Source organism: Lissotriton helveticus, chromosome 6 (assembly GCF_964261635.1).
Source record: "Lissotriton helveticus chromosome 6, aLisHel1.1, whole genome shotgun sequence".
Lineage (NCBI taxonomy): Eukaryota > Metazoa > Chordata > Amphibia > Caudata > Salamandridae > Lissotriton > Lissotriton helveticus.
This window is the reverse complement of record NC_136067.1, coordinates 708,658,133-708,682,681: the sequence shown is the minus strand read 5'-3', so window position 1 is coordinate 708,682,681 and position 24,549 is coordinate 708,658,133. Positions and strand designations below refer to the sequence as shown.

Below are 24,549 nucleotides of genomic sequence, written 5' to 3'. Positions count from 1 at the left end.
TTGCACATAATGTACAATGTAGTACCTGTCACTTTTGGTTATATCTGTGTGATATGAATACAATTTACAGAAGCTATCTCATTGCGTAATTTATATATCAGGCAAAGATTTAATATACCAGGTTGACCATTGTCTGTTACGTATATTGTAAGCACCAGCCACTTTATTGCAAAACGTGCACATTTTGCATAAAACACTTTAGCACAAGTCACTTTTTCTTTTTAGAATGGTTGTTGTGTATACATATATGATATTTTATACAAATTGTACAGTTTTAGATACTGTTATCTTGCGAATTTTTCACATATGTATAATGCCTATATTGTACAAATAGCTACCCATGCTAAGTATTACCCATTTTGAGAACGTTACGGAGGCTGTAATTATGTATTTTTATGTTTGCTTATATGGTTGTTATTACAAACCGAATAGAGCTTTTGAACTTGAATTTGAAATGTTTTAATACTTTAACAATTGTACAATTTCTCCTTTGTATGCACTGTGTACTTTAGGTCTACCTACAATATGGGCCGGTTTTAGCACGTTGCAACTGGTGCGGCCGCACTGGGTGCTGCCTGGAGGGGGGCAATGATCTCAGGGGGCAGGGGTGCTGTGTTGAGCAATAACTTAAGATTAAAAAAAAACCTGCTGCAGAGTTCCTTGTGTGTCCAGCTTTCAGGCAGTAATAAACATGTTGAGATAACTCTTGTGATTTATGTTCTGCTAGAGAGAGAGAGATCGGAGTATTGTCTAGTTGCAGTTTTGACTCACCATAAAGTAGCCAGTGGGTTAATATGCCTGCTGCAAAGGACAGATCTGAATTTTATGTGAATAGCTGAGTGAATTAGTAAAGCCAGCTTTTACCAATACTTCAAACAAATGAAATGTATGTTAAAGAGAGGGGCTATGGAGAGATGAGGCGCACTTTTGCTGGGTGGCAGTAAGGGAACCTGAGGAGGAGGTCATGGGGTGGGGGCGCCAAAAAAGATTGTCACACTGGGCTCCACAAACACTAAAGTCAGCCCTGCCTACAATAGATAGTGCTTTTGAGTATCCCCGAACGAGTGTGTATTGCTAGACTTCATGGGCGGCATAGCCGACCATTTTAGAGCTTATTTGTAGGTTTGCTTTTGAGGTTTTTGTCCTTCTGGAAATTGTTTTAGCATGGAGCTACTCTATTGTGCTTTTTAACGTAAATGGATGCAATATGATCTCAAGTCATTTGAATCCATTTGTACTGCAATGAATGGTATTTTCTTCATAATGTATTATATCGATTTTAGAGATGTTTGTTAATGTGTACTTTCATAGTTCCCTGAACCGAAATAAAGTTGTCTTTTGATAATTTGGGTAACGATTTTGTCTCCCCTATATTTCTATCCAGCATGCTTGTTTGTCTGTATTAGTCACTCCACACTTAGACAAGCATTGGCATTGCCAATAGGTCTCGCTTGTGGGACCTTATAAGTATTTAGTTTTTCAGCACAATATCCTTGTTGCATAATCGGATATTGTGCTGCAAAACTAAATACTTATAAGGTCCCCAAGCGAGACCTATTGGCAATGCCAATGCTTGTTTTAAATTGGGTAAGCACAGTGATTGCAACAGTCCTAGTGTTCAAAGGGAAGATGTTTACGCATGGAAACATGAAGGCAGGAAAGTTAGAGAAAGAGGGGTGAGGGGTGGTGAGGTCTGGCAGGGAACAGATGGCCTGGCCGTGAAGCAGGGGGCGGGACAGCGCTGGGGAAGCCTGTGGGACGGTGATTGATGCCTTTGATGTGGGGAGAGAGGAGAGCCTTTTGCGAGCAGATGTCTGGGAGGTGTGGGAGGAGTGCCTGATGCGCGTTCACGTGGTTCACGTGAACTGCATGAAAACGCCAGCAAAAAGCTGGTGGTTTCATGATGTTTTCGCTACTTGAATTCTCGCTCCGCTCGATGCGCATGCGCGCATCGATAGATCGCGAGACCTAAAAAACGTCTGTCAACCAGGGACCAATTGATAACGAATATAAGCATACCATGTCAAAAGCACTGAGGCAAATTTGAGTCATTATCAAAAATAAAAGATCCTCGACAGAACATGGGTGGAAGATTCATTGTAGATCATTCAAGAACCTTGTGTGTTTACTATTTCTTTTGATCTAGAGGAATATCAACGGTTTTGGATTGGGAGAGGCTTTTATAATAATAAGCTTTATAGTGCAACAAACATGCTTGTTTAAGACAAGTTTAGACATTTTCTGCAGAATGAAGTTGTTACTAAATGTGTTTCGTGGCAGTGACCTAAATGCACAAGAAACACGTGTGAACTTTAGATGAGGCACTGGGGCTCATTTCTTTCACACACTCTTGTCGCTGTATTTCAGTGAGGGGTTATAACATTGGGGCCACCCATGGGCGGTCTTACATGCATTGGATACACTCATGTCAATTGAGACTTGCACAGAAACACTGAACCTCAGCAATGTCCTTAGCAGGCAGGAACCCCAAACATTGGTGCATATGGTTGTACATAAGAATACTGTTAAGAAATACCGTCACATAGAAAAATTGTGTTCTAAATATCATCCACAAAAGTATGGTGTAGATCAGGGATTTCCAACGAGTAGCTTGGGAGCTATTGGTAGCTCGCCAGTACCTTCAAAGTAGCTCTCAGAGGTGAACCTAGAGTGACAGGCAGCCAAACCTATGGCAGTAGCTCATACTAACACTCAAACACACACTCTGTCTGTCTGTACAGCCTGCCATATGACAGTCTGTATCCAATCTCAATATAATTCATTTATGTGCGCATCCATAATAACCACTATAGCTACCTGAACGCTACATCTGGTGTCAAGGACGGCCAAATGTGTATGTATGTAGTCCCCATCATAAGGTTGTTATCTCTGGCATAATTGTGGCAGTTTTGGCATAATAGTGCCAATGGCATAAAAATGGTTATGTCCTTTGTGCCACTGGGCATGTCAAGCTTTGAATGTTACGTTATAAGTCAGGTGGAGGCATTTGATATTGATGAACTTTTTCCTGGCATGTCCTCTGATAACCATGCCCGGAATACTTGGGTGGTCACTACTGATAAACCTGCTTAGGGTGGTCATAGTGTAGGCACTATTTAACAGTTATAACATTTGCTTGTAGCTCGTAAAGGCTTTCCTTAAGCAGAATTACCTCTCACTACAGAAAAGGTTAGAGAGCCCTGATCTAGTTTGATTGCCTCCTAATAGAAGCATACGCATTCTGATTATACATTGATGCTGACCTGATTTCTTCCTCCTGTAAACCATTAATTTTTGGTAAACCTTTATGATTTAATAGTAAAATATTCTCTCTCAATTTTGTGGAACCTACCTTGTTTTACCCAATATGGAATGTATTTATTTGTTGAGTAAACTCAGCTGTGGAGCACCAAAATCCTCAGGGGATTAACACCACTCCCAGTCCAACCAGAGAAGCACTTTATGGTTCTTGAATTTTCATAAAGAAAAGTGCTAGCGCTAATCTGACCGCAATCGGGATGGAGTTAGCCCTTTATTCCAACATGGCAAGGGCGGGACTTGGAAGAACAAACCTGGTTTTCTGTTTTTCCCAATATGCCACACCCGGTTAATGCAGGAGCAGTGAGGAGGAAGGGTTAGATAGGGTAATCAGACATTGTCCGGCAGGCCAGTTTCTCACAACATTAATCCAGGTATTGCTTCTTTTTGTCCCTGGTTGTCACCAGAGGCTTTAGCAGAGAGCCATGTGTTTACCCCTGAAATTCTTTTTCTTTTAGTGTGGGTATCTGAAAACGGTTTTTTAAATATACTTTAAAAGTAATATAAGAAATGGTGTAGGACGTATATCTGGAGCTGGTTTTCTGAGGAGATGTGGGTAGAAGGATTAGATAGTTTATATAGCATGCATCTTCTGGAATTCTAGTAGTTAAAGTACAGAAGATGACTTTAGGAGACTAGGGTTCTAATCCAGACAGCCCCATTAAAACAAACTGTGATTGTGGCCAAATGCCTGTATCTCCATAACATTTATTTCCCTAATTTGTCTAAAATGGGCATGATTTGACACAAATTGCTATAAGGCATTTAATTGCCACTGGCAGGCGTTTATAGCAAATCCCATAACAGAACTTCAACAAGGTATTAAAAACATAAAAAGAGAACTTCAGACAACAGCAATAAGTATTATTACGAACGATACATGTATAACATTAACACCACAGTTTGAAACACTTCTTGGCAATGCATCTAAAAGTCATTCTTTCCAAGCCACCAGGTTTTCCCCAAGTTGAGAAACTGTCATGTTAATGTTTTTCATCATGTTCAGATTAACTGCTGATTTTTGTCTATAGCAACTCATAGTACACGTTGGATAACACACTTAACAAACCTTTCTGAGATAGTTAGTGAGGTCCTGCCCAGCTAAATTCACTCGTTGAACTGCATGAGTAAGTGCATAACCTTCATATATTGGAAGCGTATAAGTAACTTCATCGCCAGATGAAAATACAACACCTAGAAAATAGTAAATATGTTAACCCAAAGTGCTTTCTAAGCAAAGGTAAATCTTACTGACAAGTTTACGTTTGTATCTGCAAAATAAAACATGTACGTGGCATTAAATAAAAGACAATCAGGTTCAGGTATTTATGCTAAATCCAGGGAAAAAACTGCTCAATTTAGACGCTTTCCAAAATGGAAACTAGGCATTCAGTCACTGTCACTTGAAACACTGACGTTTATAGTTTCTTCCATTCCAGGCACTAATGTATGAAAAGTTAGGCACTCATTCTGAAGTTGGGGACAAGAACAGTCCACAACTGACCATGTCTAAATGAACTTATCAGTCCTTTCAAAATGTGATTAAAAATGTTTATATTGGATCCTCTGGGTACGGTGCATTACTAACTTCCCTATTTTGGGAGTAAGCTGAAAACCATATTTTTTAAAGTCATGTAATGTAATGGAAGGTGAATTTCAAGAGCACTGCTTGTCACCCGTGAAGGTATTCAGGCGCTGAGTAGGTGAGTGTAAGCATGTGGTGAGGCTGACCCTGAGTACCGGCAGTCTCAATGGCCTCACAAGAAGACTAATTGAAAAGCCAGTTCTTCGGCTTCTTGAGGAATTCAAGAAATGAGACCCTGATGTGTTAGGGGAGGTCATTCCAGGATTTAGCTGATTGGTAGGAGAATTATCGACCTCCTGTTCTGCTTCTGTGGATGCGGGGTGTCTGGGTTTATTAAGGAGGGCGACGACTTTGGGTTTGTTTCCAGCTATCTGGGATGGCTGTAATGAGGGAAGTGCTGATGTTAGAAGTGAGCACAGCACTGATCGCAGCTCTTCCCAGGTTGTAGATATAGTGGGGGTCGGGGTCTGTGGGTGCCCCTAAGTGGACTGCCATCATTATTGCTGCAGTGTCCTCGATGGATAGAGGATTCCTTCAGAAGCTCTCCCTAGTGAGGGAACTGGGGCTGCGAGCGACTGTTGTCCACACAAACGTGTAATCTGGAATTTTAATGTTAATAGCTTCGTGATTAGCGCATCTTGAGCGCTTTTTACTCGTTTTTAAAATTGTTTGAAAACTATTCTGGGGGCTCTAACATTAAGGGGAACTGTTAACCTAGGCACTCTGACACCCTAAACACCTATCTTCCTCTTTGAAATTCGCCCTACCGCTCCTCAGCCGACACTCGGCAGCGGTGGGCCCCATCTTGAGTGAGGCAGTCGGGGAGAGCGCTCTAGTCGTGCCCTACTCCCGCCCTCCTGGTGTATTTGAATCGAACTTGTGCAGAGCTCTTCGCCCTTCAGAAGCTCTCCCTAGTGAGGGAACTGGGGCTGCGAGCGACTGTTGTCCACACAAACGTGTAATCTGGAATTTTAATGTTAATAGCTTCGTGATTAGCGCATCTTGAGCGCTTTTTACTCGTTTTTAAAATTGTTTGAAAACTATTCTGGGGGCTCTAACATTAAGGGGAACTGTTAACCTAGGCACTCTGACACCCTAAACACCTATCTTCCTCTTTGAAATTCGCCCTACCGCTCCTCAGCCGACACTCGGCAGCGGTGGGCGCCATCTTGAGTGAGGCAGTCGGGGAGAGCGCTCTAGTCGCGCCCTACTCCCGCCCTCCTGGTGTATTTGAATCGAACTTGTGCAGAGCTCTTCGCCCTTCAGAAGCTCTCCCTAGTGAGGGAACTGGGGCTGCGAGCGACTGTTGTCCACACAAACGTGTAATCTGGAATTTTAATGTTAATAGCTTCGTGATTAGCGCATCTTGAGCGCTTTTTACTCGTTTTTAAAATTGTTTGAAAACTATTCTGGGGGCTCTAACATTAAGGGGAACTGTTAACCTAGGCACTCTGACACCCTAAACACCTATCTTCCTCTTTGAAATTCGCCCTACCGCTCCTCAGCCGACACTCGGCAGCGGTGGGCGCCATCTTGAGTGAGGCAGTCGGGGAGAGCGCTCTAGTCGCGCCCTACTCCCATCCTCCTATCTCCCTACATAATGTGCATAGCAACCAGACGGCGCAGCGGGCTGGCGCAGCGGGCGCGCCGGATACGCGCCGAAGCCGCGCCTAAGCCAAGCCCGTCTGCGCCCGTCCGCGCCAAGACCGCGCCAGGCGCAGGACACGCTGCTTCCATTTCCCCTGCTCTCAGGTACGCCTCTTCTGAGTTGCTATCTATGCGCCCCTCCTTACCCAGTCTTTCCTGTTGTGTGCATTCCTTTTCTGACCACCTCGGTGGCCCTTACACCTGCCGACCGTGTGGATGGTCATCCTCCAGCCCCGCCAGCCCCATTACCCCCCCCCCCCCATCGCCCTCGGCATAAGACAACCTCCTTTAACAGTGGCCTTATCAATGCCAGATCCTTAGCGCGACATGGACAAGACATCCATGACCTTATCATAACAGCCAATTTTGATGCCATGTTCATTACTGAATCTTGGTTGCATGATGCTTCAAATCCCGATCTTGCCACCGCTCTCCCCCCTGATTACACCATCTTCAGGCGAGACAGGCCCATTGGTCGGGGAGGCGGATTGGCCATCATTGTAAAAAAAGCACTCAAGTGTCACACATTTGATCTAGCTTCCCTTAAGGACTGTGAATCCCTGGGATTTGTAATTCAAACTAGTTCCTCCTCCGCCTTTTCTGGAGCACTCGTCTATCGTCCCCCCGGAAATGCCACTACTTTCCTGGACTCCCTTGACGAAACTCTTGCAGCTTGTCTCACCCATTACCCTACCTTTACCCTTCTTGGAGACTTTAATCTCCATTTGGAATCCGACACTGACCCCCACACTCTCAATTTCCGCCACTCTCTTGAGATTTTTGGTCTTTCCCAATTAGTCTCCTTTCCTACCCATTGTGCCGGGCACACCTTAGACGGCATTTGCACAAACTTGACCTCCCTAGATGCTTCTACCCCCGTGCCACAAATATGGTCAGACCACTGCCTCATTCCCTTCTCCATCAAAAACAAAACCTTGCCCTCTCCCCCCATGAAACTTCCTCACATCCCTTTCCCCATTAATTGGAAAAAGGTAGTTGAATACATCAAACTCAACCCACAACCAGCTGTACCCCCCCCTTCCATCACGGGTGACGCTTCATCAGACTCCACAAATTTCCACCTGTGGATTGAGAGAGTAATTGAGAGAGTAATCTCTGCCAATGCAAAACCCGTCATCCAAAAACCTGTCCGAGGAAAAAAGAAACCCAATGCTCCCTGGTATACTCCGGTCCTCGCTGAATGCCACCTTAAGTGTAGGCTTTTAGAGAGAGAATGGAGAAAAACCTACGATCCATCGTCCAGATCCACATACATTCTCCAGAGAAAGCAATATCTCTCTAATATAAAAAAAGCAAAAAAGGCATTCTTCACTCAAGCAATAGACTCTGCTAAACAGAAACAACAAACGATTTTTAATATCGTAAAATCTTTTACTCACCCTAAAGCACTGGCACTTGAAATCCCCCCCCTCGCAAGTCCTCTGTGATCAAATTGCTGATTTCTTCGAGGAGAAAATTAATAATATCCACAAGGATTTCCCCCCTGCACCTATTCCTACCCAAGAGCCTGACACAATTATTCCCTCACTAAACCAATTTAAAGCAGTCTCCTTATTGCAAACGCATAAAGCCATACTAGCCTGCAAATCAGGTGCGCCCACGGATTCCTGCCCCCCAGTCATCTTGCACCATCTTATTGAGGCCGTTAACCCTCTAATTAATGCGATCGTAAACGAATCCCTTGACTCCGGCATTGTCCCCTCCGAGTGGAAGAAGGCCACAGTCAAGCCCCTCATGAAAAAACAAAATAAATCCCCTACTGATTTGTCTAATATGCGCCCAATCTCACTCCTCCCTGCGCTAGGCAAAATCACTGAGCAACTAGTTCATGAGGAACTAAAGAACTTTGTGGAAAATCACTGTATCCTGCACCCACAGCAATCCGGCTTTCGCTCCGGCCACTCCACGGAGACCGCTTTGATTGAGTTGTCAGACACCATCAAGTTCTTGCAGGATGAGGGCAGGCAGGCCGTCCTCATCCTGCTCGACTTAACCGCGGCCTTCGACACCATCTCACATGCTATTCTAATCAATAGGATGCGTGAGATTGGGGTCTCGGGCTCCGCGCTTGCTTGGATAACCCCATTCCTGTCCAATCGCTCTCAAACGGTCTCCCTGGGCCCCTTCCTCTCCGGTGAACGATCCATCATCTCAGGGGTCCCTCAGGGTTCCATCCTGAGCCCCCTCTTTTTCAATGTTTATATGGCCCCCCTTCTCACGTTGATCGAGTCACATGGGATTCTCGTGACATCCTACGCTGACGACACCCAGCTTGTCGTCACTATCGATAAAAGACTTCCGGATGCTGCCATCAGATTCCAAAACTGTCTGTCAGAAGTTTTTTCTTGGCTTAACCTGCACCATTTAAAATGCAACAGCGCCAAAACAGAAATAATTCCCCTTGGCAAAGGCACACTCTTTTCCCCCAAAGACTGGTGGCCTCATAACTCCGAAGCACCACCAAGCGCGGTCGCCTCAGCCCGCAACTTGGGCGTTCAATTTGACACGTCCCTCAGCTTCGATGAACATGTGCGTATTACCGCAGGGCGCTGTTTCAGTCTGATCAGGCAACTAAAGAAATTTTTTAATTTTCTGCCTATCACAGCCAGGAAAGCAGTCGCGGTGGCCCTCATCCTCTCCCGGCTGGATTATTGCAACGGCCTCCTAGCAGGCATTAAGAAGTCCTCTTTGAAAAAGCTGCAGAGTGTCCAACATGCGGCAGCTAGGCTTGTTCTGAAACTCCCCCGTAGGTCCTCAGCCTCTGCAGCCCTTAACACTCTCCATTGGCTGCCCCTCCATAAGAGAATCTTATTCAAGCTCTTAGTCACTGTATTTAAAGCTAACAGGGGCTTGGGTCCATTCTACTTCACTAAGCGCTTCCAGCGTTACACTCCAACCCGCTGTTTGAGGTCATCTGGCGCTAATTTCATTTCTGAACCGCGTATAAAACTAAAATCCAAGGGTGGAAAGACCTTCTCTTTTCTGGCGGCTAAGGCATGGAACCGTCTCCCCCCCAACCTTAGGCACGCTCCTTCAGAAAGCCTATTTAGGAAATCCCTGAAAACTTGGATTTACTCTAAGTCCGACTCCTTTGTTCTCGCAGCTATTTGATCCATGCCCCCCTAGATGACCTCCTGTTGTGCTCAGCGCCAAGATGCTCCCTCCGGAGCGAAAGTTAGCGCTTTATAAATGACAATAAATATCAAATATCAAATATCAAGATTCCATGCTATCGTTTGGTAGGTTTTGGTTGATGAGGGTAGTAGGCTGGGAAGGTCGAGAATGGGGGGGCTGGGATTTAAAGTTGCTGTAGATCTTGGTGATTTTTTCGAGGAAGTCAGAGCGGTTGCCGTGCTGATGCGGGATTGAGCTAGGTCTTGGTGAGAAAGAAAAGGTCTTGTGTATTGGAGTCGATAAGGCCCCAAATCTCTGTTGTGTGCTTGCCGAGTGAGCATGTTCAGGAGCATGCATGCGAGTGAGTGTTATTGTTCAGAGTTGGTCTGTGGAAATGTGTGAGTGCTTGTCTTGAGTTCTAACGTGGTGAGGGGTGCAATGTGCGTCTGGGCAGTGGGAGCGGTGTGTGGAGGAGGCGTGTTAAGTGACTTTGAGAGGAGGCAAAGGCACCCACCAAGTACTGAGGTGCGGCTCAACAGCAGCGTGTATGGCGGCATCCGAGGTTGAGCAGGTGGAGACTTCGGCAGTGTAGCTGCAGGAGATGTTTGGCCCAGAGTTACTGGTGCTGGGCGTGGTCCAGGCTTAGACAGGCTAAGAAAGACTGGTATTTCACTGACCTCTGTTGGTCGTTTTCTATTAAGAATAGAGGCAGTTGGACAGAAAAAAAGTCCCTAAGCCGAAGCGGACTAGCCCTAGGGCTGATCTCCAGAGCCCTCAAAGTACATACACATATAAGTATATACTAAAGTATATACAAGAGGTCTTGAATGCTTGACCTAAAAAGGGCAGAGGTGTAGCCACAACAACAAGAAACCCTCTAAGAATAGACACCTTGGACTCATTCTCCACTCCTACGGTGGAAATGATAATCTTTCAACTGAAAGCCCCAACCGATATAACCTGGAAGGGAGCCCTTGTCTATCGCCCTCTGGAAGGGAAAAAAGACTTCAGCACTAGGCTAATGGAACAGATATCACCTCATATCTTAATGTTAGAAACATTCCTGCTTCTAGGAGACTTCAACTATCACATAGATAACCAAACCGATACAGACACTATGCGGCTACTAGCGGATATGAAGTCACTCAGTCTCCATCAGTTGGTGTCAGGCCCTACCCAGACGGGAGGGCATACATTAAATCTAATTTTTACTGATTTCATTAACTTAGCAGTAGACACTCCCGCCGAGCAGATATGGACCGACCACTTCTCCATTGACTTCCACATAGATATTAGGACCCATAGGAAACCTGCAGTCAAAAAAACAAACTCAAAAGACATTGGAGGAAGGTAGTGCCCTCCGCCTTTTTCCCGGTCTTTATCCCTCCTACTATTACCAGCCACAAAGATATTCATCTGGCTCTGACTGCCTTCAAAGATTCACTCATAAAAGCCTTAGACTCCATTGCTACGCCAAAAAAACCTAAACCAGGAGGAGAAAATCCTCCCGCTCCCTGGTACTCTGAATCTCTTAAGAAGGAGAAAGCCACAGTAAGAAGACTAGAACGCAAATGGAGGAGATCTAAAAACAATGAGGGCAAACTTGTCTATAAAGCTACCCTGAGGACATTTCCAAAGTACTGCAATTCAGCCAGAAGAACTCATACAGTGGAAAGAATTATATCCGCAAAAAACTAATCTATGGAGCTTTTTAAAATGCATGAAGAACTCACAAACCCAAACAGTGGCAATCATACGATACCGGTGTCACAATCTCATTGCGACAATCTTGCGGCCTACTTTGAACATAAAATCAAAAGTATTTACAGCTTGTTTACAAATAAATCAGCCCCTATAAGCCAGGAACCACAAGAGGCACTACAGCCTTGCACGCTGGAATCCTTTAGTAGACAGAGGACCAAACTCAGGCCTGAATAAACTCCATAAAATCTGGGTCCCTGGAAGATCTGCCCCCCCCCGTATGATTGCTACCCTGTTCCCCATTCTGTGCACCCCGATTACAGACCTATGCAACCTTTCCCTAAAGCAGGCTACACTTCTTCGTGAATGGAAGACAGCGTGTATTAAGCCTCTTCTCAAAAAAGCCACAGCAGATCCGCAGAACATGGCCAATTACAGACCTATATCTCTGCTTCCTTTCGTCTCCAACATTCTAGAGTCTTCAGTAAACGCCCAGCTATTATCATACCTTGAATCTAATCATCTTCTGGACCCCTCGTAGCCACGTTTTCGTGCCTCACACAGCACCGAGGCTGCTCTAGTGGAAGTGAAAGACACAATTAAACTAGCACTAGACCAAGCATCCTCGGCCATGCTGGTACTTCTGGATCTTTCAGCCACATTTTATACAATCTCACATCATATCTTAGTACAAAGACTTAGGGAGCTTGGTATCAGAGGTAAAGCCCTTGAGTGACTGAAGGACTTCTTGTCAGAACATACTAACTAGGTCTATCTGGGCAAGCTTCCATTGGCATCCACAACCCTTAATAAGGGGATTCCACAAGGCTCAAGTCTAAGCCCCACTCTATGCAATGTGGATGTGGCCCCTCTGGCAAGACTTATAAGATCATGTGGATTTGAAACCATCTCCTAAGCCGATGACACACAACTGGTTATCACCATGGACCATGATCCAACACTGACCAAATCTAAATTTCATAAACGCTTATTAACAGTAGCCACATGGATGTTCAACAACTGTCTACAAATGAACACAACCAAAACAGAGATTCTTCTGTGCAGGAAGGCACACACAGGCTGGTCAGCCGACTGGTGGCCATTGGAGCTGGGCCCTCCACCCATTCCCAATAAATATGCAAAGAACCTAGGAATGCTCATTAACGACAATCTCACTATGAGGGAGCATGTCAAAACGGTCACTGCACCCTGTTTTGGTCTTATGCAATCCCTTAAAAAGGTCTTTCAATGGACCCCTATCCCTGCCAGGAAACCTTTGGTACAGGCACTGATAATAAGCTGCCTAGACTATGGCATTGCCCTTCTGGTGGGTATCAATGAAAGCCTCCTAGCCAGGTTTCAGGTGCTGCAAAACTCTGCTGCTCGCTTGGTCCTGAAACTTCCCCCCGTTCCCCGTTGGAGCTCTCTCTCCGCTCCCTTCATTGGCTACCTATCAAAAAGCGCACCCTTTTTAAACTTCTGTGCTTGGTTTATAAGACCCTGTCTGGAAATGGTCCACTCTACCCTAGGCATAAATTGCAGCCATACATTCCGGCTCGTCAGCTTAAATTGAGTGGTCTATTACTTCTATGCCCCAAACGCATTCGAACAACCAGGTTTGGAAGCCGATCCTTCTCATTTCTGGCCCCCATCACTTGAATCAGTTACCTTTATCGATTCAAGCATGCTCAGTCTTTGCCACTTTCAAAAAACCTCTGGAAACATGGTTATTCACTCAGTAAGCTCTCCATCTACAGCTAACCCCTGCTGCAAAGGCGCCTAGAGATCCCCTCGGGATGATTTGTGCACCTAACAAATGGAATAAATAAAATAGATTGGCACAGGTGGTGATACAGCCCCAAATCTCTGTTGTGTGCTTGCCGAGTGAGCATGTTCAGGTGAGCCTGTCTGCAAGATAGGCAGACATGCTAATCATGTTGTTAATGATGCAGCTCCATTTGAGGATGGTTCTGGCCGGCAAGGACAGGCAATGGAGTTACATCAGGATGATTGTGATGTAATCATATTTCTTCAGGTGTTGGATCAGACGTGTTATGGCATGAAGGATGCCTTTAAGGGGTTAAATCTGGAAATCAATGAAGCAGAAAATGACCGCCATCCAGATGCAAGAGTGTGAGGGTTTGAACAGCAGTTCTGAATTCGCTCTCTAGAAGAAACTATTTGACTTTCTTTAGAAGAGAGAGCTGCTATGGGGCCATGTTTGGTTTTGTGGCAATGTTTCTTCAGGGTGAAAATGATATTCAGGATGAATCCAAGAGCTTGCCGTGAAAGTTTGTACTGTTTCTTGTGTGTTCTTCTTGGCAAATAACTGGGAATCTCTCTTTGATGCATTGAGCTTCATGCAGGCGCTTGACATTCAGGTCTGGATGATGTGCAAGAAGTATTAATAGCTTTGGACATATGAAGCACAGGCTACTTTCAAGTCGCTGGCATATTGGTGAATCTTGATGCTGTTATCTGTGAACAGGGCACCAAGCAACTCCATGTTATGGTGAAAGATGACAAGAAATAGTATGGAACCCTGGGGAACACCAGCTGATAGAGATCGTTTGAGACCTGGAAGTGTCCATGTAAACAAGCTGGTGTTGGTTGGAAAGGTATGAGGAGAACCAGTGAAGGTCATTGCCAGTAAATCCCATTCAAGACTCCACGGTGCATATGAGGGTGGAATGCTCAACTGAGCTGCAGGCAGCTGAGAACTCTTGCAGTATCAGGAGACAGAGTTCTCCTTCATTTGTGGGTAAGAGGGCATGTGCTATGATGTGTAAAGCAGCGGTCTCCATGCTGCAGCACAATCTACAGCCAGACTAGTAGTCGTGCAGGAGACGATTATCATTAGTCTGATTATGGAGTTGAACTACTTTTCAATGATCTTCACATTGAATCGGAAGTGAGTGATGACCCTTTGGTGGGCGAGGTTATCAGGGTCTAGTGTAGGTTTCTTTAAGGGTTGAAGGATCGGGCCTGTCTTTAGAGGTTCTGGGACGATGTCTTGAGTGAGGGAGGTATTGATAATGGTAAGTAGAGTACATCCGCAGAGAGAGCTTTGATGAAGGATGAAAGTAAGACATAATGGGCCAGATGTACAACGGGTTTTAGCATTTGCAAGCCCTCCAAATCCAATTCAGTAAATCAGTAAGCGTTAAAACCCTTGTCCTATGTACTAAAAGCACTTTGTGATTCAGAAAAAAGTTTTCAAATTGCTAAATGTGATTAGAAATGAATATCAATTTGGTATTTGGTAGGGACTTGTTATAGGCGCACCTTTCAAATACTGAATCGGTATGCTATGTATCAATGTTTTGAGACTAAATCAGATTGCAAAACATTGATATTCTACAAGCATCTCAAAGGAGGTGCTAACCCATTCACAAAAGCCAACAGGTCCCCTTAGAACCCATACACCTTTGTGAATATAAAAAGAGTTTGTTTAAGAGGAGGTGGTGGTTCAAAGGACCACTGCCTCCTCCTAAACAAACAAAACAAATAAACTTTTCTTTTCACATGCATCCTGCTTTCCTTTAAGGAAAACAGACTGCATTAAAAAAATAGATAGCTTTATTTTAGAGCAATCACATATAAGGTGCACTGCTGAACCCAGCAGGCCACCATCTCTGTGATGCCAGCAAATCATAGTGGGTTGTAATTCGTGAAGTGCCTCATTAATATTAATGAGTTAGGCCGAATAGTGACCCACTATGAGTTGGTATTTTGTAAAGTGACCTATTAGTACATAGGTCAGTTCACAAAATACCACACTGGTCACAGATTGCGACCAGTAGTCAGCACGTCTGGGTACTTTTTCATAAGAAGTGGCTTTGATGAATTTGAGTACGTCAGCAAGATCTGGGAGGGATAGGGTTTGAAGGATGACCATCGCAAGATTCTATGGGAGGGGTGTGTGTGAGAAATGAAACAGGCTTGGTGTTGTTGATGAGCTATTGGGGCTTCTGTACACTACAGGTAGAACAGGTATGCAAGTCTGATGTCTATGCGTAAAAGGTATAACAGTCAGGGAGCATATGGTGACTAGATCTGACCTCTGGAAAAGTAGCCAAGTCTAGAAATGTCTGTTTATGGGATCTGCGAAGGTGCCAAACCAGGGAGCCAACTGCCCGAGGAGGACTAACACTACTCAATATTCAATGGGTGGCCAGTCTATACAAACACTGGTGATTCATTCACATCACTCTAATGCATCAACACAAGTAACATTCAGTGAAAGCAAACAGGTAATACATTTAGGAATTAATTTAGGGAGAAGTGAGGATAAAGAGAACAACTAACACTGACATTGGGCCCGCCACAGAACGATTGAGTCACAAGCTATGACAGCTTTCTTTGATTTATTATCGCGTTGGAAAGGTGTGCATGAAGTAGTTTTGTTCTGGTATATTTCACACATTATATCAAAATATCAGTAGAAGCTCGTTTCATATGTAAAACCAGATGCGCGTGCGGCACCTTGAGAAGTTATTAAGGTCTTTAAAGCAATTTATGTCAATGGGACAGCCTTAATAATCAGTAGTTTATTTCTCATACTGACAGCCTAAACATCTTGTCCTCATAATGCAAGAAATAAATATGCATAGTCAAATAATGTTTTATGTTGAAGACATGATCAGAGCAAAATGTTATTTGAATGTTTGTGGTTCATACACAGGCACAGCAAACACTGAAGAAAACAAAGAATGCAAATGTGTACGACCATTCCGTTTTGCGGGTAGCAATTTGCCCCTCAATACCTGCAAGCCTTAGTTCACCCTTACTTGCCCTCTTGTCCTCTTCGTTCCACTACTCAGGCAACATTTCGGTTTCCAGGACTAGACTATCACAGATGGGTGGATGATCATTTGCTTGTTTGGGCCCTTCCTTGTGGAATTCTCTCCCCATGCCGCTCCCCAATGAAACTGTCTACGGGAACGTTTGCAAACGTTTAAAAACCTGGCTGTTCAACCAATAAATCTCTATTCTCCTTCTGTTCCTCTCAGGCTGGTGCCGGGAAACCCTTGCTTGGTAGCTGTGCGCCTTATAAAATTAATTAACATAACAACATAACAAAATGGAATGTCCTAATGTGTCTCAGACACATTTAGCAATTCCCAATGGGATCGCAAATGACCTGCCTCATCAATACTCATGAGGCAGGTCGGAATTTGCGACCCATTGGGAATGGGCTACAATTACAGAGATGGTTGCCTCCTGAAGACAGCGGGCCACCATGTTTGTGTTTGCTTTTTTAATAAAGCAACTTTTTGTTTTTTTAAATGCAGCCTATTTTCTTTAAAGGAACATAGGATGCATTTAAAATAAAAAAAGAAAAGTTTTCTTTTAAGTTTTTAAGGGCGGGCAGTGGTCCGTGGGACCACTGTCTGCTCTTAAAAAATATTTTCGCTGCCAAACACATAAGGAAAGAGGTCCTTTGGGGACCCTTTCTTGTTTGCGACTGGCTTACCACCAATTTGAAATTGGTTGTAACTGCGGGTCATATGTATCAAGCTAAATTGCGATCGTAAATGCTGAAATTCACAGAATTTCAGCGTTTGCAATCGCAATTTAGCAGTGTGCAATGTATCACACAAAAACCCACTCGCAAAATAAGGAATAGCAACATTTGCAATTCCCTATTTTGCCAATGCATTTTAGGAATCGCAAATTGCGATTCCTTAAATGCAATGTAAGAAGAACAAAAAAGTGCGATTTGGCCTTAAGGAATCGTAAATGACCACCAACTTCAAGTTGGTAGTAATTTGCAGTTTTTTATTTTTTTAAAGTGCCTTATGTCGCACATATATGCCCTTAGGGCATGTATGTGCGCAAAATGTGTACACATGCATATTTCAGGGGTTCAACAGGGTGTCCTCTTGGCACCCTTGCAACCTTGAAATTGCATTCTCAATTTGATATTCTCTAATTGCTAATCGCAGATTGAGAATGTCTTCCCATTCATTCCTATGAGCCTCCTAGCCCATAGGAATGAATGGGAAGGTATTCTTCATTTGCGAATCTCAATTTGCGATTCGCAAATTAAGAATATGTAGGATGCGCAACAATTTTTGCAAACTCTACATACATTGCATTTTGCGATTCTCTAATTGCGATTCACAAGAAATCGCAATTAGGGATTCGCAAAATTCGTTTTTGATACATACGGCCCTGCGATTGCAAAACAATTGTACATCTCATTGCGACTCACTATTGGGAAGGGACGCCCTTGGCACACCCCTTCCTAATAGTGACTTGCAAACCCTATTTTGCAAGTCGGTATTAGGTTACTGACTAGCAAAATAGGGTTTGTACATGCTACAACCCTTTTTAGTGTTCGCAAACTTGTTGATTTTTCATTCTACTAAAAAAGGCCATACATCTGGCCCTTAATGTGCAAGATTGACTCGATTTGAGGCTTTCAATCAATTGATTATAAACAATTCAGAATAATAACTCAATCATACTACCTGTGGTTCTTCCAGATGAATACAGAGCCAGTGCTGCCTGCACAGCTACAAAAGCAAAGGGGACATGGAAAACTTCAAACATGACTTCAGCCATCTGCGACTTGCTCATTCGATCCATGGCTGCCTCAGTCAGCATGATTGGATGTTCTTCCGGATTAACACGCAGCTGGTCATAGAATGTGTAGTGCCAAATCTGCAGAACATACACACTTTATTATAGTCTTCGTACCTTTGATGATCACAAGATACAAATGAAGCACTATGGTTTGGAGCTAGAGCTCTATCAATTCCTAAATAAAATAGACATTGGAGACACGAGAGGTCAGTACGCATGTCTTTTAAGCCATGTAATTGGTACATTTTAAGGCGAATAGCATGGCATGTAGAGGTTATCCGACAGTTAGCATGCATCATTTCCACTAGTCACTGGAATCTTATATTAAGATAGTCCTTGTCTGCGCATCTGAATGTCCAAGTGCGAACGCCTCAATATTTCTGAGCCGATCAAATAGGTACACAACTGAAAGTTTGTCAAAGCTTCGCTGTTAGGATTATTGCTACAGAACAATTATGTGAACAGCACACACATTTCAGATTACTACTAGAGTGCCAGCACGTTAAATGATGTATATAAAGTACAAGGGAACCCAATTTGAATTGGTCAGGGACCTTGGGAGCTAACTTATTATAAGAGACAGTGGTCCCTGAGTTAGTAAAGAATACAATTGAAATCAATACAGCCCCAATTGGTACTATATTTTAGCCGTTATCCAGCCTGATAAGGGCAGTTTAATATGCACATAAATGAAATAAAACAAAAGTGAATTAATTACAGTGGGACACAAACCTGTATCCATGAACTCACATAGCAAACAAACACGGTGAAAGGCTCAGGCAGCTTGTAGTTTGTGATCCCTACATTCACTGTACTCCTGTATAAGTGAGCAAGTGTATTGGATACTAGAACTCGCTTAATCGACATTGTACTCTCCCTCATTAAAACCAAGCAAGTGAAGCCTTTTGAGAAGCAGTTATTTGTTCCAAACTGCTTCACTTGCTTGGTTTTAAGGAGGGAGAGTACAATGTCGATTAAAGTTTACTTTCATTGTTTCTCTATCCTGTTTTAATCTACACCACTTTTTTCTTTCGCACTGCACCAATTCCCATCTAGATCAGAGCTCTGTGGTCGTCACAGTGATTGAGGGTTTGACCCCGACGAGTCTGTGGCCTGGTATGGGCTTAGTGATCAAAAGACACACCAGCCAGTTCTGGATGACCAAATGATAACAATTTGATCTACACATTATGTTGATGGAAATCCTTTCTCTCTGGATGGGTCCATTCAAGCAATCACAGTGGATCATAGATCTGTGAGGTTATATTTCTATTTCTATTTTAGGCACTAAGCGAGTTCTAGTATCCAATACACTTGCTCACTTATACAGGAGTGCAGTGAATGTAGGGATCACTATATAGCTCCCTTCTAGACCCCCAGGTTGTGTTTTGTGTTTAGATACCTGATTAGGGGACTTCAACCTGGTAGTTGGTCTTTAAATATTTCCCTGTGACCCCTTTTTCACCATTTGTCATTTAGCTTGTAGTTTGTATCAAATAATTACAATAAAACAAACAACAATGGCAAAAACGTCACCTTTACACATAATATCATATACAAATCACTGTGTATAAGGTTGACAACTTTGCAGACGGCGTTTCGATCCTTAACCAAGGGATGTTGGATCATCATCAGGACTTTCAACTATAGTGCCTGAAAACAATTGCCTGTAATTTACTGTAGTGTTGCCTTGTGGGCAAGACAGTACGCTGTTGCGTCAGGGTTGCAGGTATCACCAGTCGCAAGATGTGCACCTAATCAGGAATAATCCAATGGGGCTGAATGTTCAGCCGCACTCGGGGCGGGCAGTGAGCTGGCCTCGAGGTCTTTAATTCCGTGCCGGGGTCGGAATTGAGGGTTGCCTGCAATGCGGAACCTGTTCTCTCAATTGAGTGAAGGCGGCGTACTGGCGTCAGTGCAATCCGGAAAATTGTCAGCGGGGCTTGCGATGCGAAATCTGGTATTGAGGATGTAGTGCACCTCAGTTCCAAACAGCTGCAAGGTTGCAATGAGGGGTCCAGTCTCATTGTCGAGGCCGCTGTCAACAAGAGCTGCGAGGGAATTCAACAAGGATATGTCACGCAGTTGGGGTGATGCGGCGGTTCTGAAGAGTTGAGATGTGATGTGGATCTTTGCGATGTGTCCAAACCACACAGCAGCAGCAGTGCATCGGTTCTGCTTAGATTTGCACTGTGCAGTAGAAGAGATACGTTGGTTCCGCTGGATCCGCAGAGGCTGGCACAGCACCTTAGGCTCACTTTCAGGTGGCCAGTACTGGGGTGCCACCACTTGGCAGGGTAGACTCACAGATGGCAGAGTCCAGGTGCAGATGAAAGGTTGTTGGAAGCCTGTTATGTCCCTGAGGCTTCAGATGAGGAGGCCAGTCAACTAGTCCTTGGAGTCACTATAGGTTCAAAAGATGCAGGTCCAGCTGTTCCCATCCAGGCAAGAGAGCAACAGGCAGCAGTTCAGCACAGCAGGGCAGCAATACCTTCGGAGCAGCAGTTCAGCAGAGGAAAGTGGCAGTCCTTGTAGTAGCACAGAAATCATTCTTCCTGGCAGAACATCCACATATCCTGAAGTGTACTAAAGAGTTGGTGTCTGAGGTCCAGTGTTATGCATAGTTGTGCCACAGAAGTGGGGAGAAGCTTCTAGAGGCTTGTCTTTGAATTAGACATGTGCCCTGCCTTCCTGGCCCTGTCTCCAGAGTAACTACAGGTGTATACAGCCCTTTGTGTGGAGGCAGGACACAGCCTATTCAAGTGTAAGTGGGGCTGGGCTCCCATCCTGTCAGTAGTGGCCCCTCTAGTCACAGCTAAGCTCCCCATTGTGTCCAGAAGGAATATACAAATTCCAACTGTCACCCACATCCAGTCATGTGACCCAAAAACAAGCTTCAGGCCGTAAATGGCTGAGGCAAGAAAATGCCAGCTTTCTACAGTGGCATAAGTTAGGATTTTAAATTGCAATTCCAGAGACACCAAACATGAAGGCATTACCTGTTCCCATTTGGAAATTACGCTTATAAAATATAATAAGGTAATTCCAATTTTATCCTATTTGAGAGGTAGGCCTTGCAGTAGTGAAAATGAAGTTAAGGGGTTTTCACTACCTGGATATGTAAAACATAAAAGTACATATTTTAATTTTTAAATACACTGCATCCTGTCCATGGGCTGTCACATGCCTTCCATAGGTGTCACATATGTATTAAAATGGAAGGTTTGGGCATGGCAGAGGGTTTACTAAGCCAGGTTGAAATTGTAGTTTAAAACTGCAGACACAGGCTTTGCAATGGTTGGCTTGAGATATGTTTAGAATGCCACTTAAGTGGGTGGTACAATTAGTGCTGCAGGCCCTGTAGTAGCATTTAATTTACAGGTCCAGGGCACAGGTAGTACTACTCTACTAGGGACTTACAAGTAAATTAAAGATGCTAATTGGGTATAAGCCAATGTCTCCATGTTTTAGGGAAGGAGCACAGGAACTTTAGCACCTGTTAGCAGTGGTAAAGTGGTAATGTGCGTAGAGTCCTAAGGCCTGCAGTATTCAGGAGGTCTGAAGGCAAAAAAAGGTAGGAGAAAACCATGCCAAGGATGCCAGTCTAACACCCACCATTCACATAAGGGTTGCAAAGGAACAACCATTGGGAAACCACATTCTATAATTAGTTTTAGGATGTGGTCCTCTGTGGGTCTGGCCAAGAAGTGGGGAATATGGAAACATGTATAATGTATGCTGTGGAGGGTTTGCCCCAGTGTATTATTGGTAACTAACTAAATTACCATTTGTGTGAGTGGAGTTCTTTATACATACATGCAAGCTTTAAACAATTTTTAATTCAGATGATTTGGAAACTGGTTTATACAACTTTTACAAAAATGTGCACATCAGATACAATTGCATTTCAGGTGGACTACAGGGAGGCTAGATATTATAGCCATGGTTCATTAGTACATTTCCGTTTAGGTAATGTTTAACTTGATTATACATGTACTGATAGTCATACAACTGATTACAATTCAATCACTTTCTGTCATATAGATTTACTGTAATCAATCAATCAGATGTTTGTTAAGCTCGACTACTCACCCGTAAGGGTCTCAAGGCGCTGGGGGGGGGGGGGGGTGCAGGTTCCAGTCCATCAAGGAAGGGGTCTGTCGAAGAGCCATGTCTTAAGGTTTCTCGTGAATATGGAATTATGGAGAGCTATGTTGTCTGTCTGAGGTGGAGCAGAAGGGCGTTCCTGGCTCTGGCCGTGAGGAAGGAGCGGCCTCTCGATCTGGTCTTTCTGGTGCGGGGGACCACTGTGTAGGTGAGCTGGGCTGATCTTAGGGTCCTTTGGGGTGCATGGAATTTGAGTTGGCTGTTCAGGTATGCTGGTCCAGTGTTGTGGAAGGCCATGTGTGCATAGATTAGAATCTTGAAGGTGATTCTAGCCTCGATGGGGAGCCAGTGGAGTGTGCTGGGACATGTGGCAGTGTCTTGGCAGGTTGAGGACCAGCTTTGCGGCGGCGTTCTGGATGTTTTGTAGCTTGCGGGTGAGGTTTTTGTTTATTCCGGCCATAGAGTGTGTTGCCGTAGTCGAGTCGGCTGGTGACGAGGGCGAATCGACGGTCTTTCTGTGATCGAGGGGGATCCGTTTGAGGGTCTTATGCAGGAGGCGGAGGGTTTGGAAGCAGGAGGATGAGACAGAGTTGATCTGGAGGTCCATTTTGAGCTCCGAGTCCAGGATGATTCCAAGATTGCGTGCGTGGTCCGTGGTGGTGGGTGGGCTTTGAGGGTGGGGGCCACCAGCTGTCCTACCAGGTGCTGGGGTTTGGGCCCATGATGAGTTATTCTGTTTTGTTGGTGTTGAGTTGTAGGCAGCTGCTCTTCATCCATTTGGCTACGGCTTCCATTCCTTCTTGAAAGTTGTATCTGGCGTTGTTGGGTTCCTTGGATAGGGAGAGGATGAGTTGGGTGTTGTCTGCGTATGACACAATGTTGAGTGCATAGGTTCTGACGATGAGGGTGAGCAGAGCCATGTAGACGTTGAAAAGCATGGGGCTGAGGGAGGACCCCTGGGGGGCTCCGTAGGTGGTTGGTGTGGGGTCCAGTACTGTAGGTGTGCTGCAAGGATAATTAGACAAACGTGTACATGAATACAATATAGTGGCTTTACCTATGAGGTCAGATTTTAAATGACCTCCTCATGTCATGGTGTTTCAATTAGATCTCCTTTTGTTTCAATATGGAAATTAGCTGCTTTCACAGAGTGCATAACTCCACTGGTGAGCTTCTTCCTTTGAGCATGTTTTGCCTAGTGTTGTGCTAGAGTGCAGACAGCTCTACTGTGAATCTCTCTCAGATTAATTTGTAAAAAATTGGCCTTTAGAGATGTTTGCAGGGACTCGACAACGTGTCATGATAGCTAAGGAATTCCAGAGTTAGGATGACTTTAACACATCCTCAGCAGGGTCTACTGACCTGATCAGCATTGTCTATATGATCACATCCCTCTTCCATGTTCCCAGTCCCCTACTCATGACAAAGGCTCAAACTTTAATTGATAATTGCCAGGCAGCAAAATATAGAACCTTTTACAGTGAAGCCAAACTAAAGCCTTAACCTACTAATCCCTATTCAGCTCTCCACCCTTTTCCAAAATCACCTTAACTATGCCTCTCCGGAAGTGGTACTGAATGATATTATGAAAGTATTTCAAGATTTAACAAGGTATGGTTCTTTTTTAAGAGCAAGGCGTATGTTCTGCAGTTTATGCTCGCTAACCTTTTGCAGCACTCTTAGCAGCCTTCTCCATGCCATTTATGGGTTAGTGGAGAGAGAGGTCTTAAATATTTCTGCCCGCCTTGGGCACACCACATTGAGATGCAGGCAGGACTTAGGCAAGAACTGAGAGATGCTGCATTGCTTTATGTTCCGGGGCCCACCACACACTGAGGCAGGGAGTCTACCTATCAATTGGCTATCCCATTGTCTGCTCAGACCATGCACACATAGGTTGAAGCCCCACTGAAAATCCCCTCATGCTCTATTTTGTGCTGTGCACAGTGGAGAGTTGTGGCATGCCCGTATCATCAATAAACAGCATAATTGACCACCCGTCGGTGCACCCTAAGATCAGAGAAGTGTCAGGTAAAGTAGCAGAGAATCTGGAGAGGCATACAAAGCAGGATATTGCTAATAAGAACTTTTCATTTGCAGGTGAAGCTGTACATGGGCTCCAGAGATTGCCCTTGGGCATTTGAGGCTATTTCTGATGATTTGAGGGTGAGCCTGGAAATTGTGGGTCGGACTTGGGCATTTAGACCTATGCCTGCATTTCAGCTTTGCCTGGACATTTACAGCTATGTGTTTTTATGTGTGATGGCTGAGCCTAGTGAATGATGGCGGGCACTCAAGTTTCTGCATCTGATTAGGTATTTGAAGCTCTTCTGGACATTTGTTCTATTACTGGGTCTGGCCATTTGCATCTATTTCTTGGCAACTGAGGGTTCAATTGGACATTTGTGGGTCTACATGGCGGCATGTGATTGTTCTCTGACATATTCCTGACAGATCACAACAGT

The 24,549-nt window shown here is 44.3% G+C and overlaps 1 protein-coding gene across 1 annotated transcript in view; it reads right to left on the bottom strand.

The window, feature by feature from the left end:
• The window catches only part of LOC144762470 (uncharacterized), a 120,943-nt gene that overhangs the window by 54,732 nt on the left and 41,662 nt on the right, over positions 1-24,549 (bottom strand). Inside the window, exons 3-4 of the mRNA XM_078647683.1 lie at positions 17,863-18,055; positions 4,388-4,512 (exon numbers count right to left, since the gene is read on the bottom strand). Of these exons, the coding sequence (XP_078503809.1) occupies positions 4,388-4,512; positions 17,863-18,055 (318 nt within the window). The remainder of the gene's footprint in view (positions 1-4,387; positions 4,513-17,862; positions 18,056-24,549) is intronic.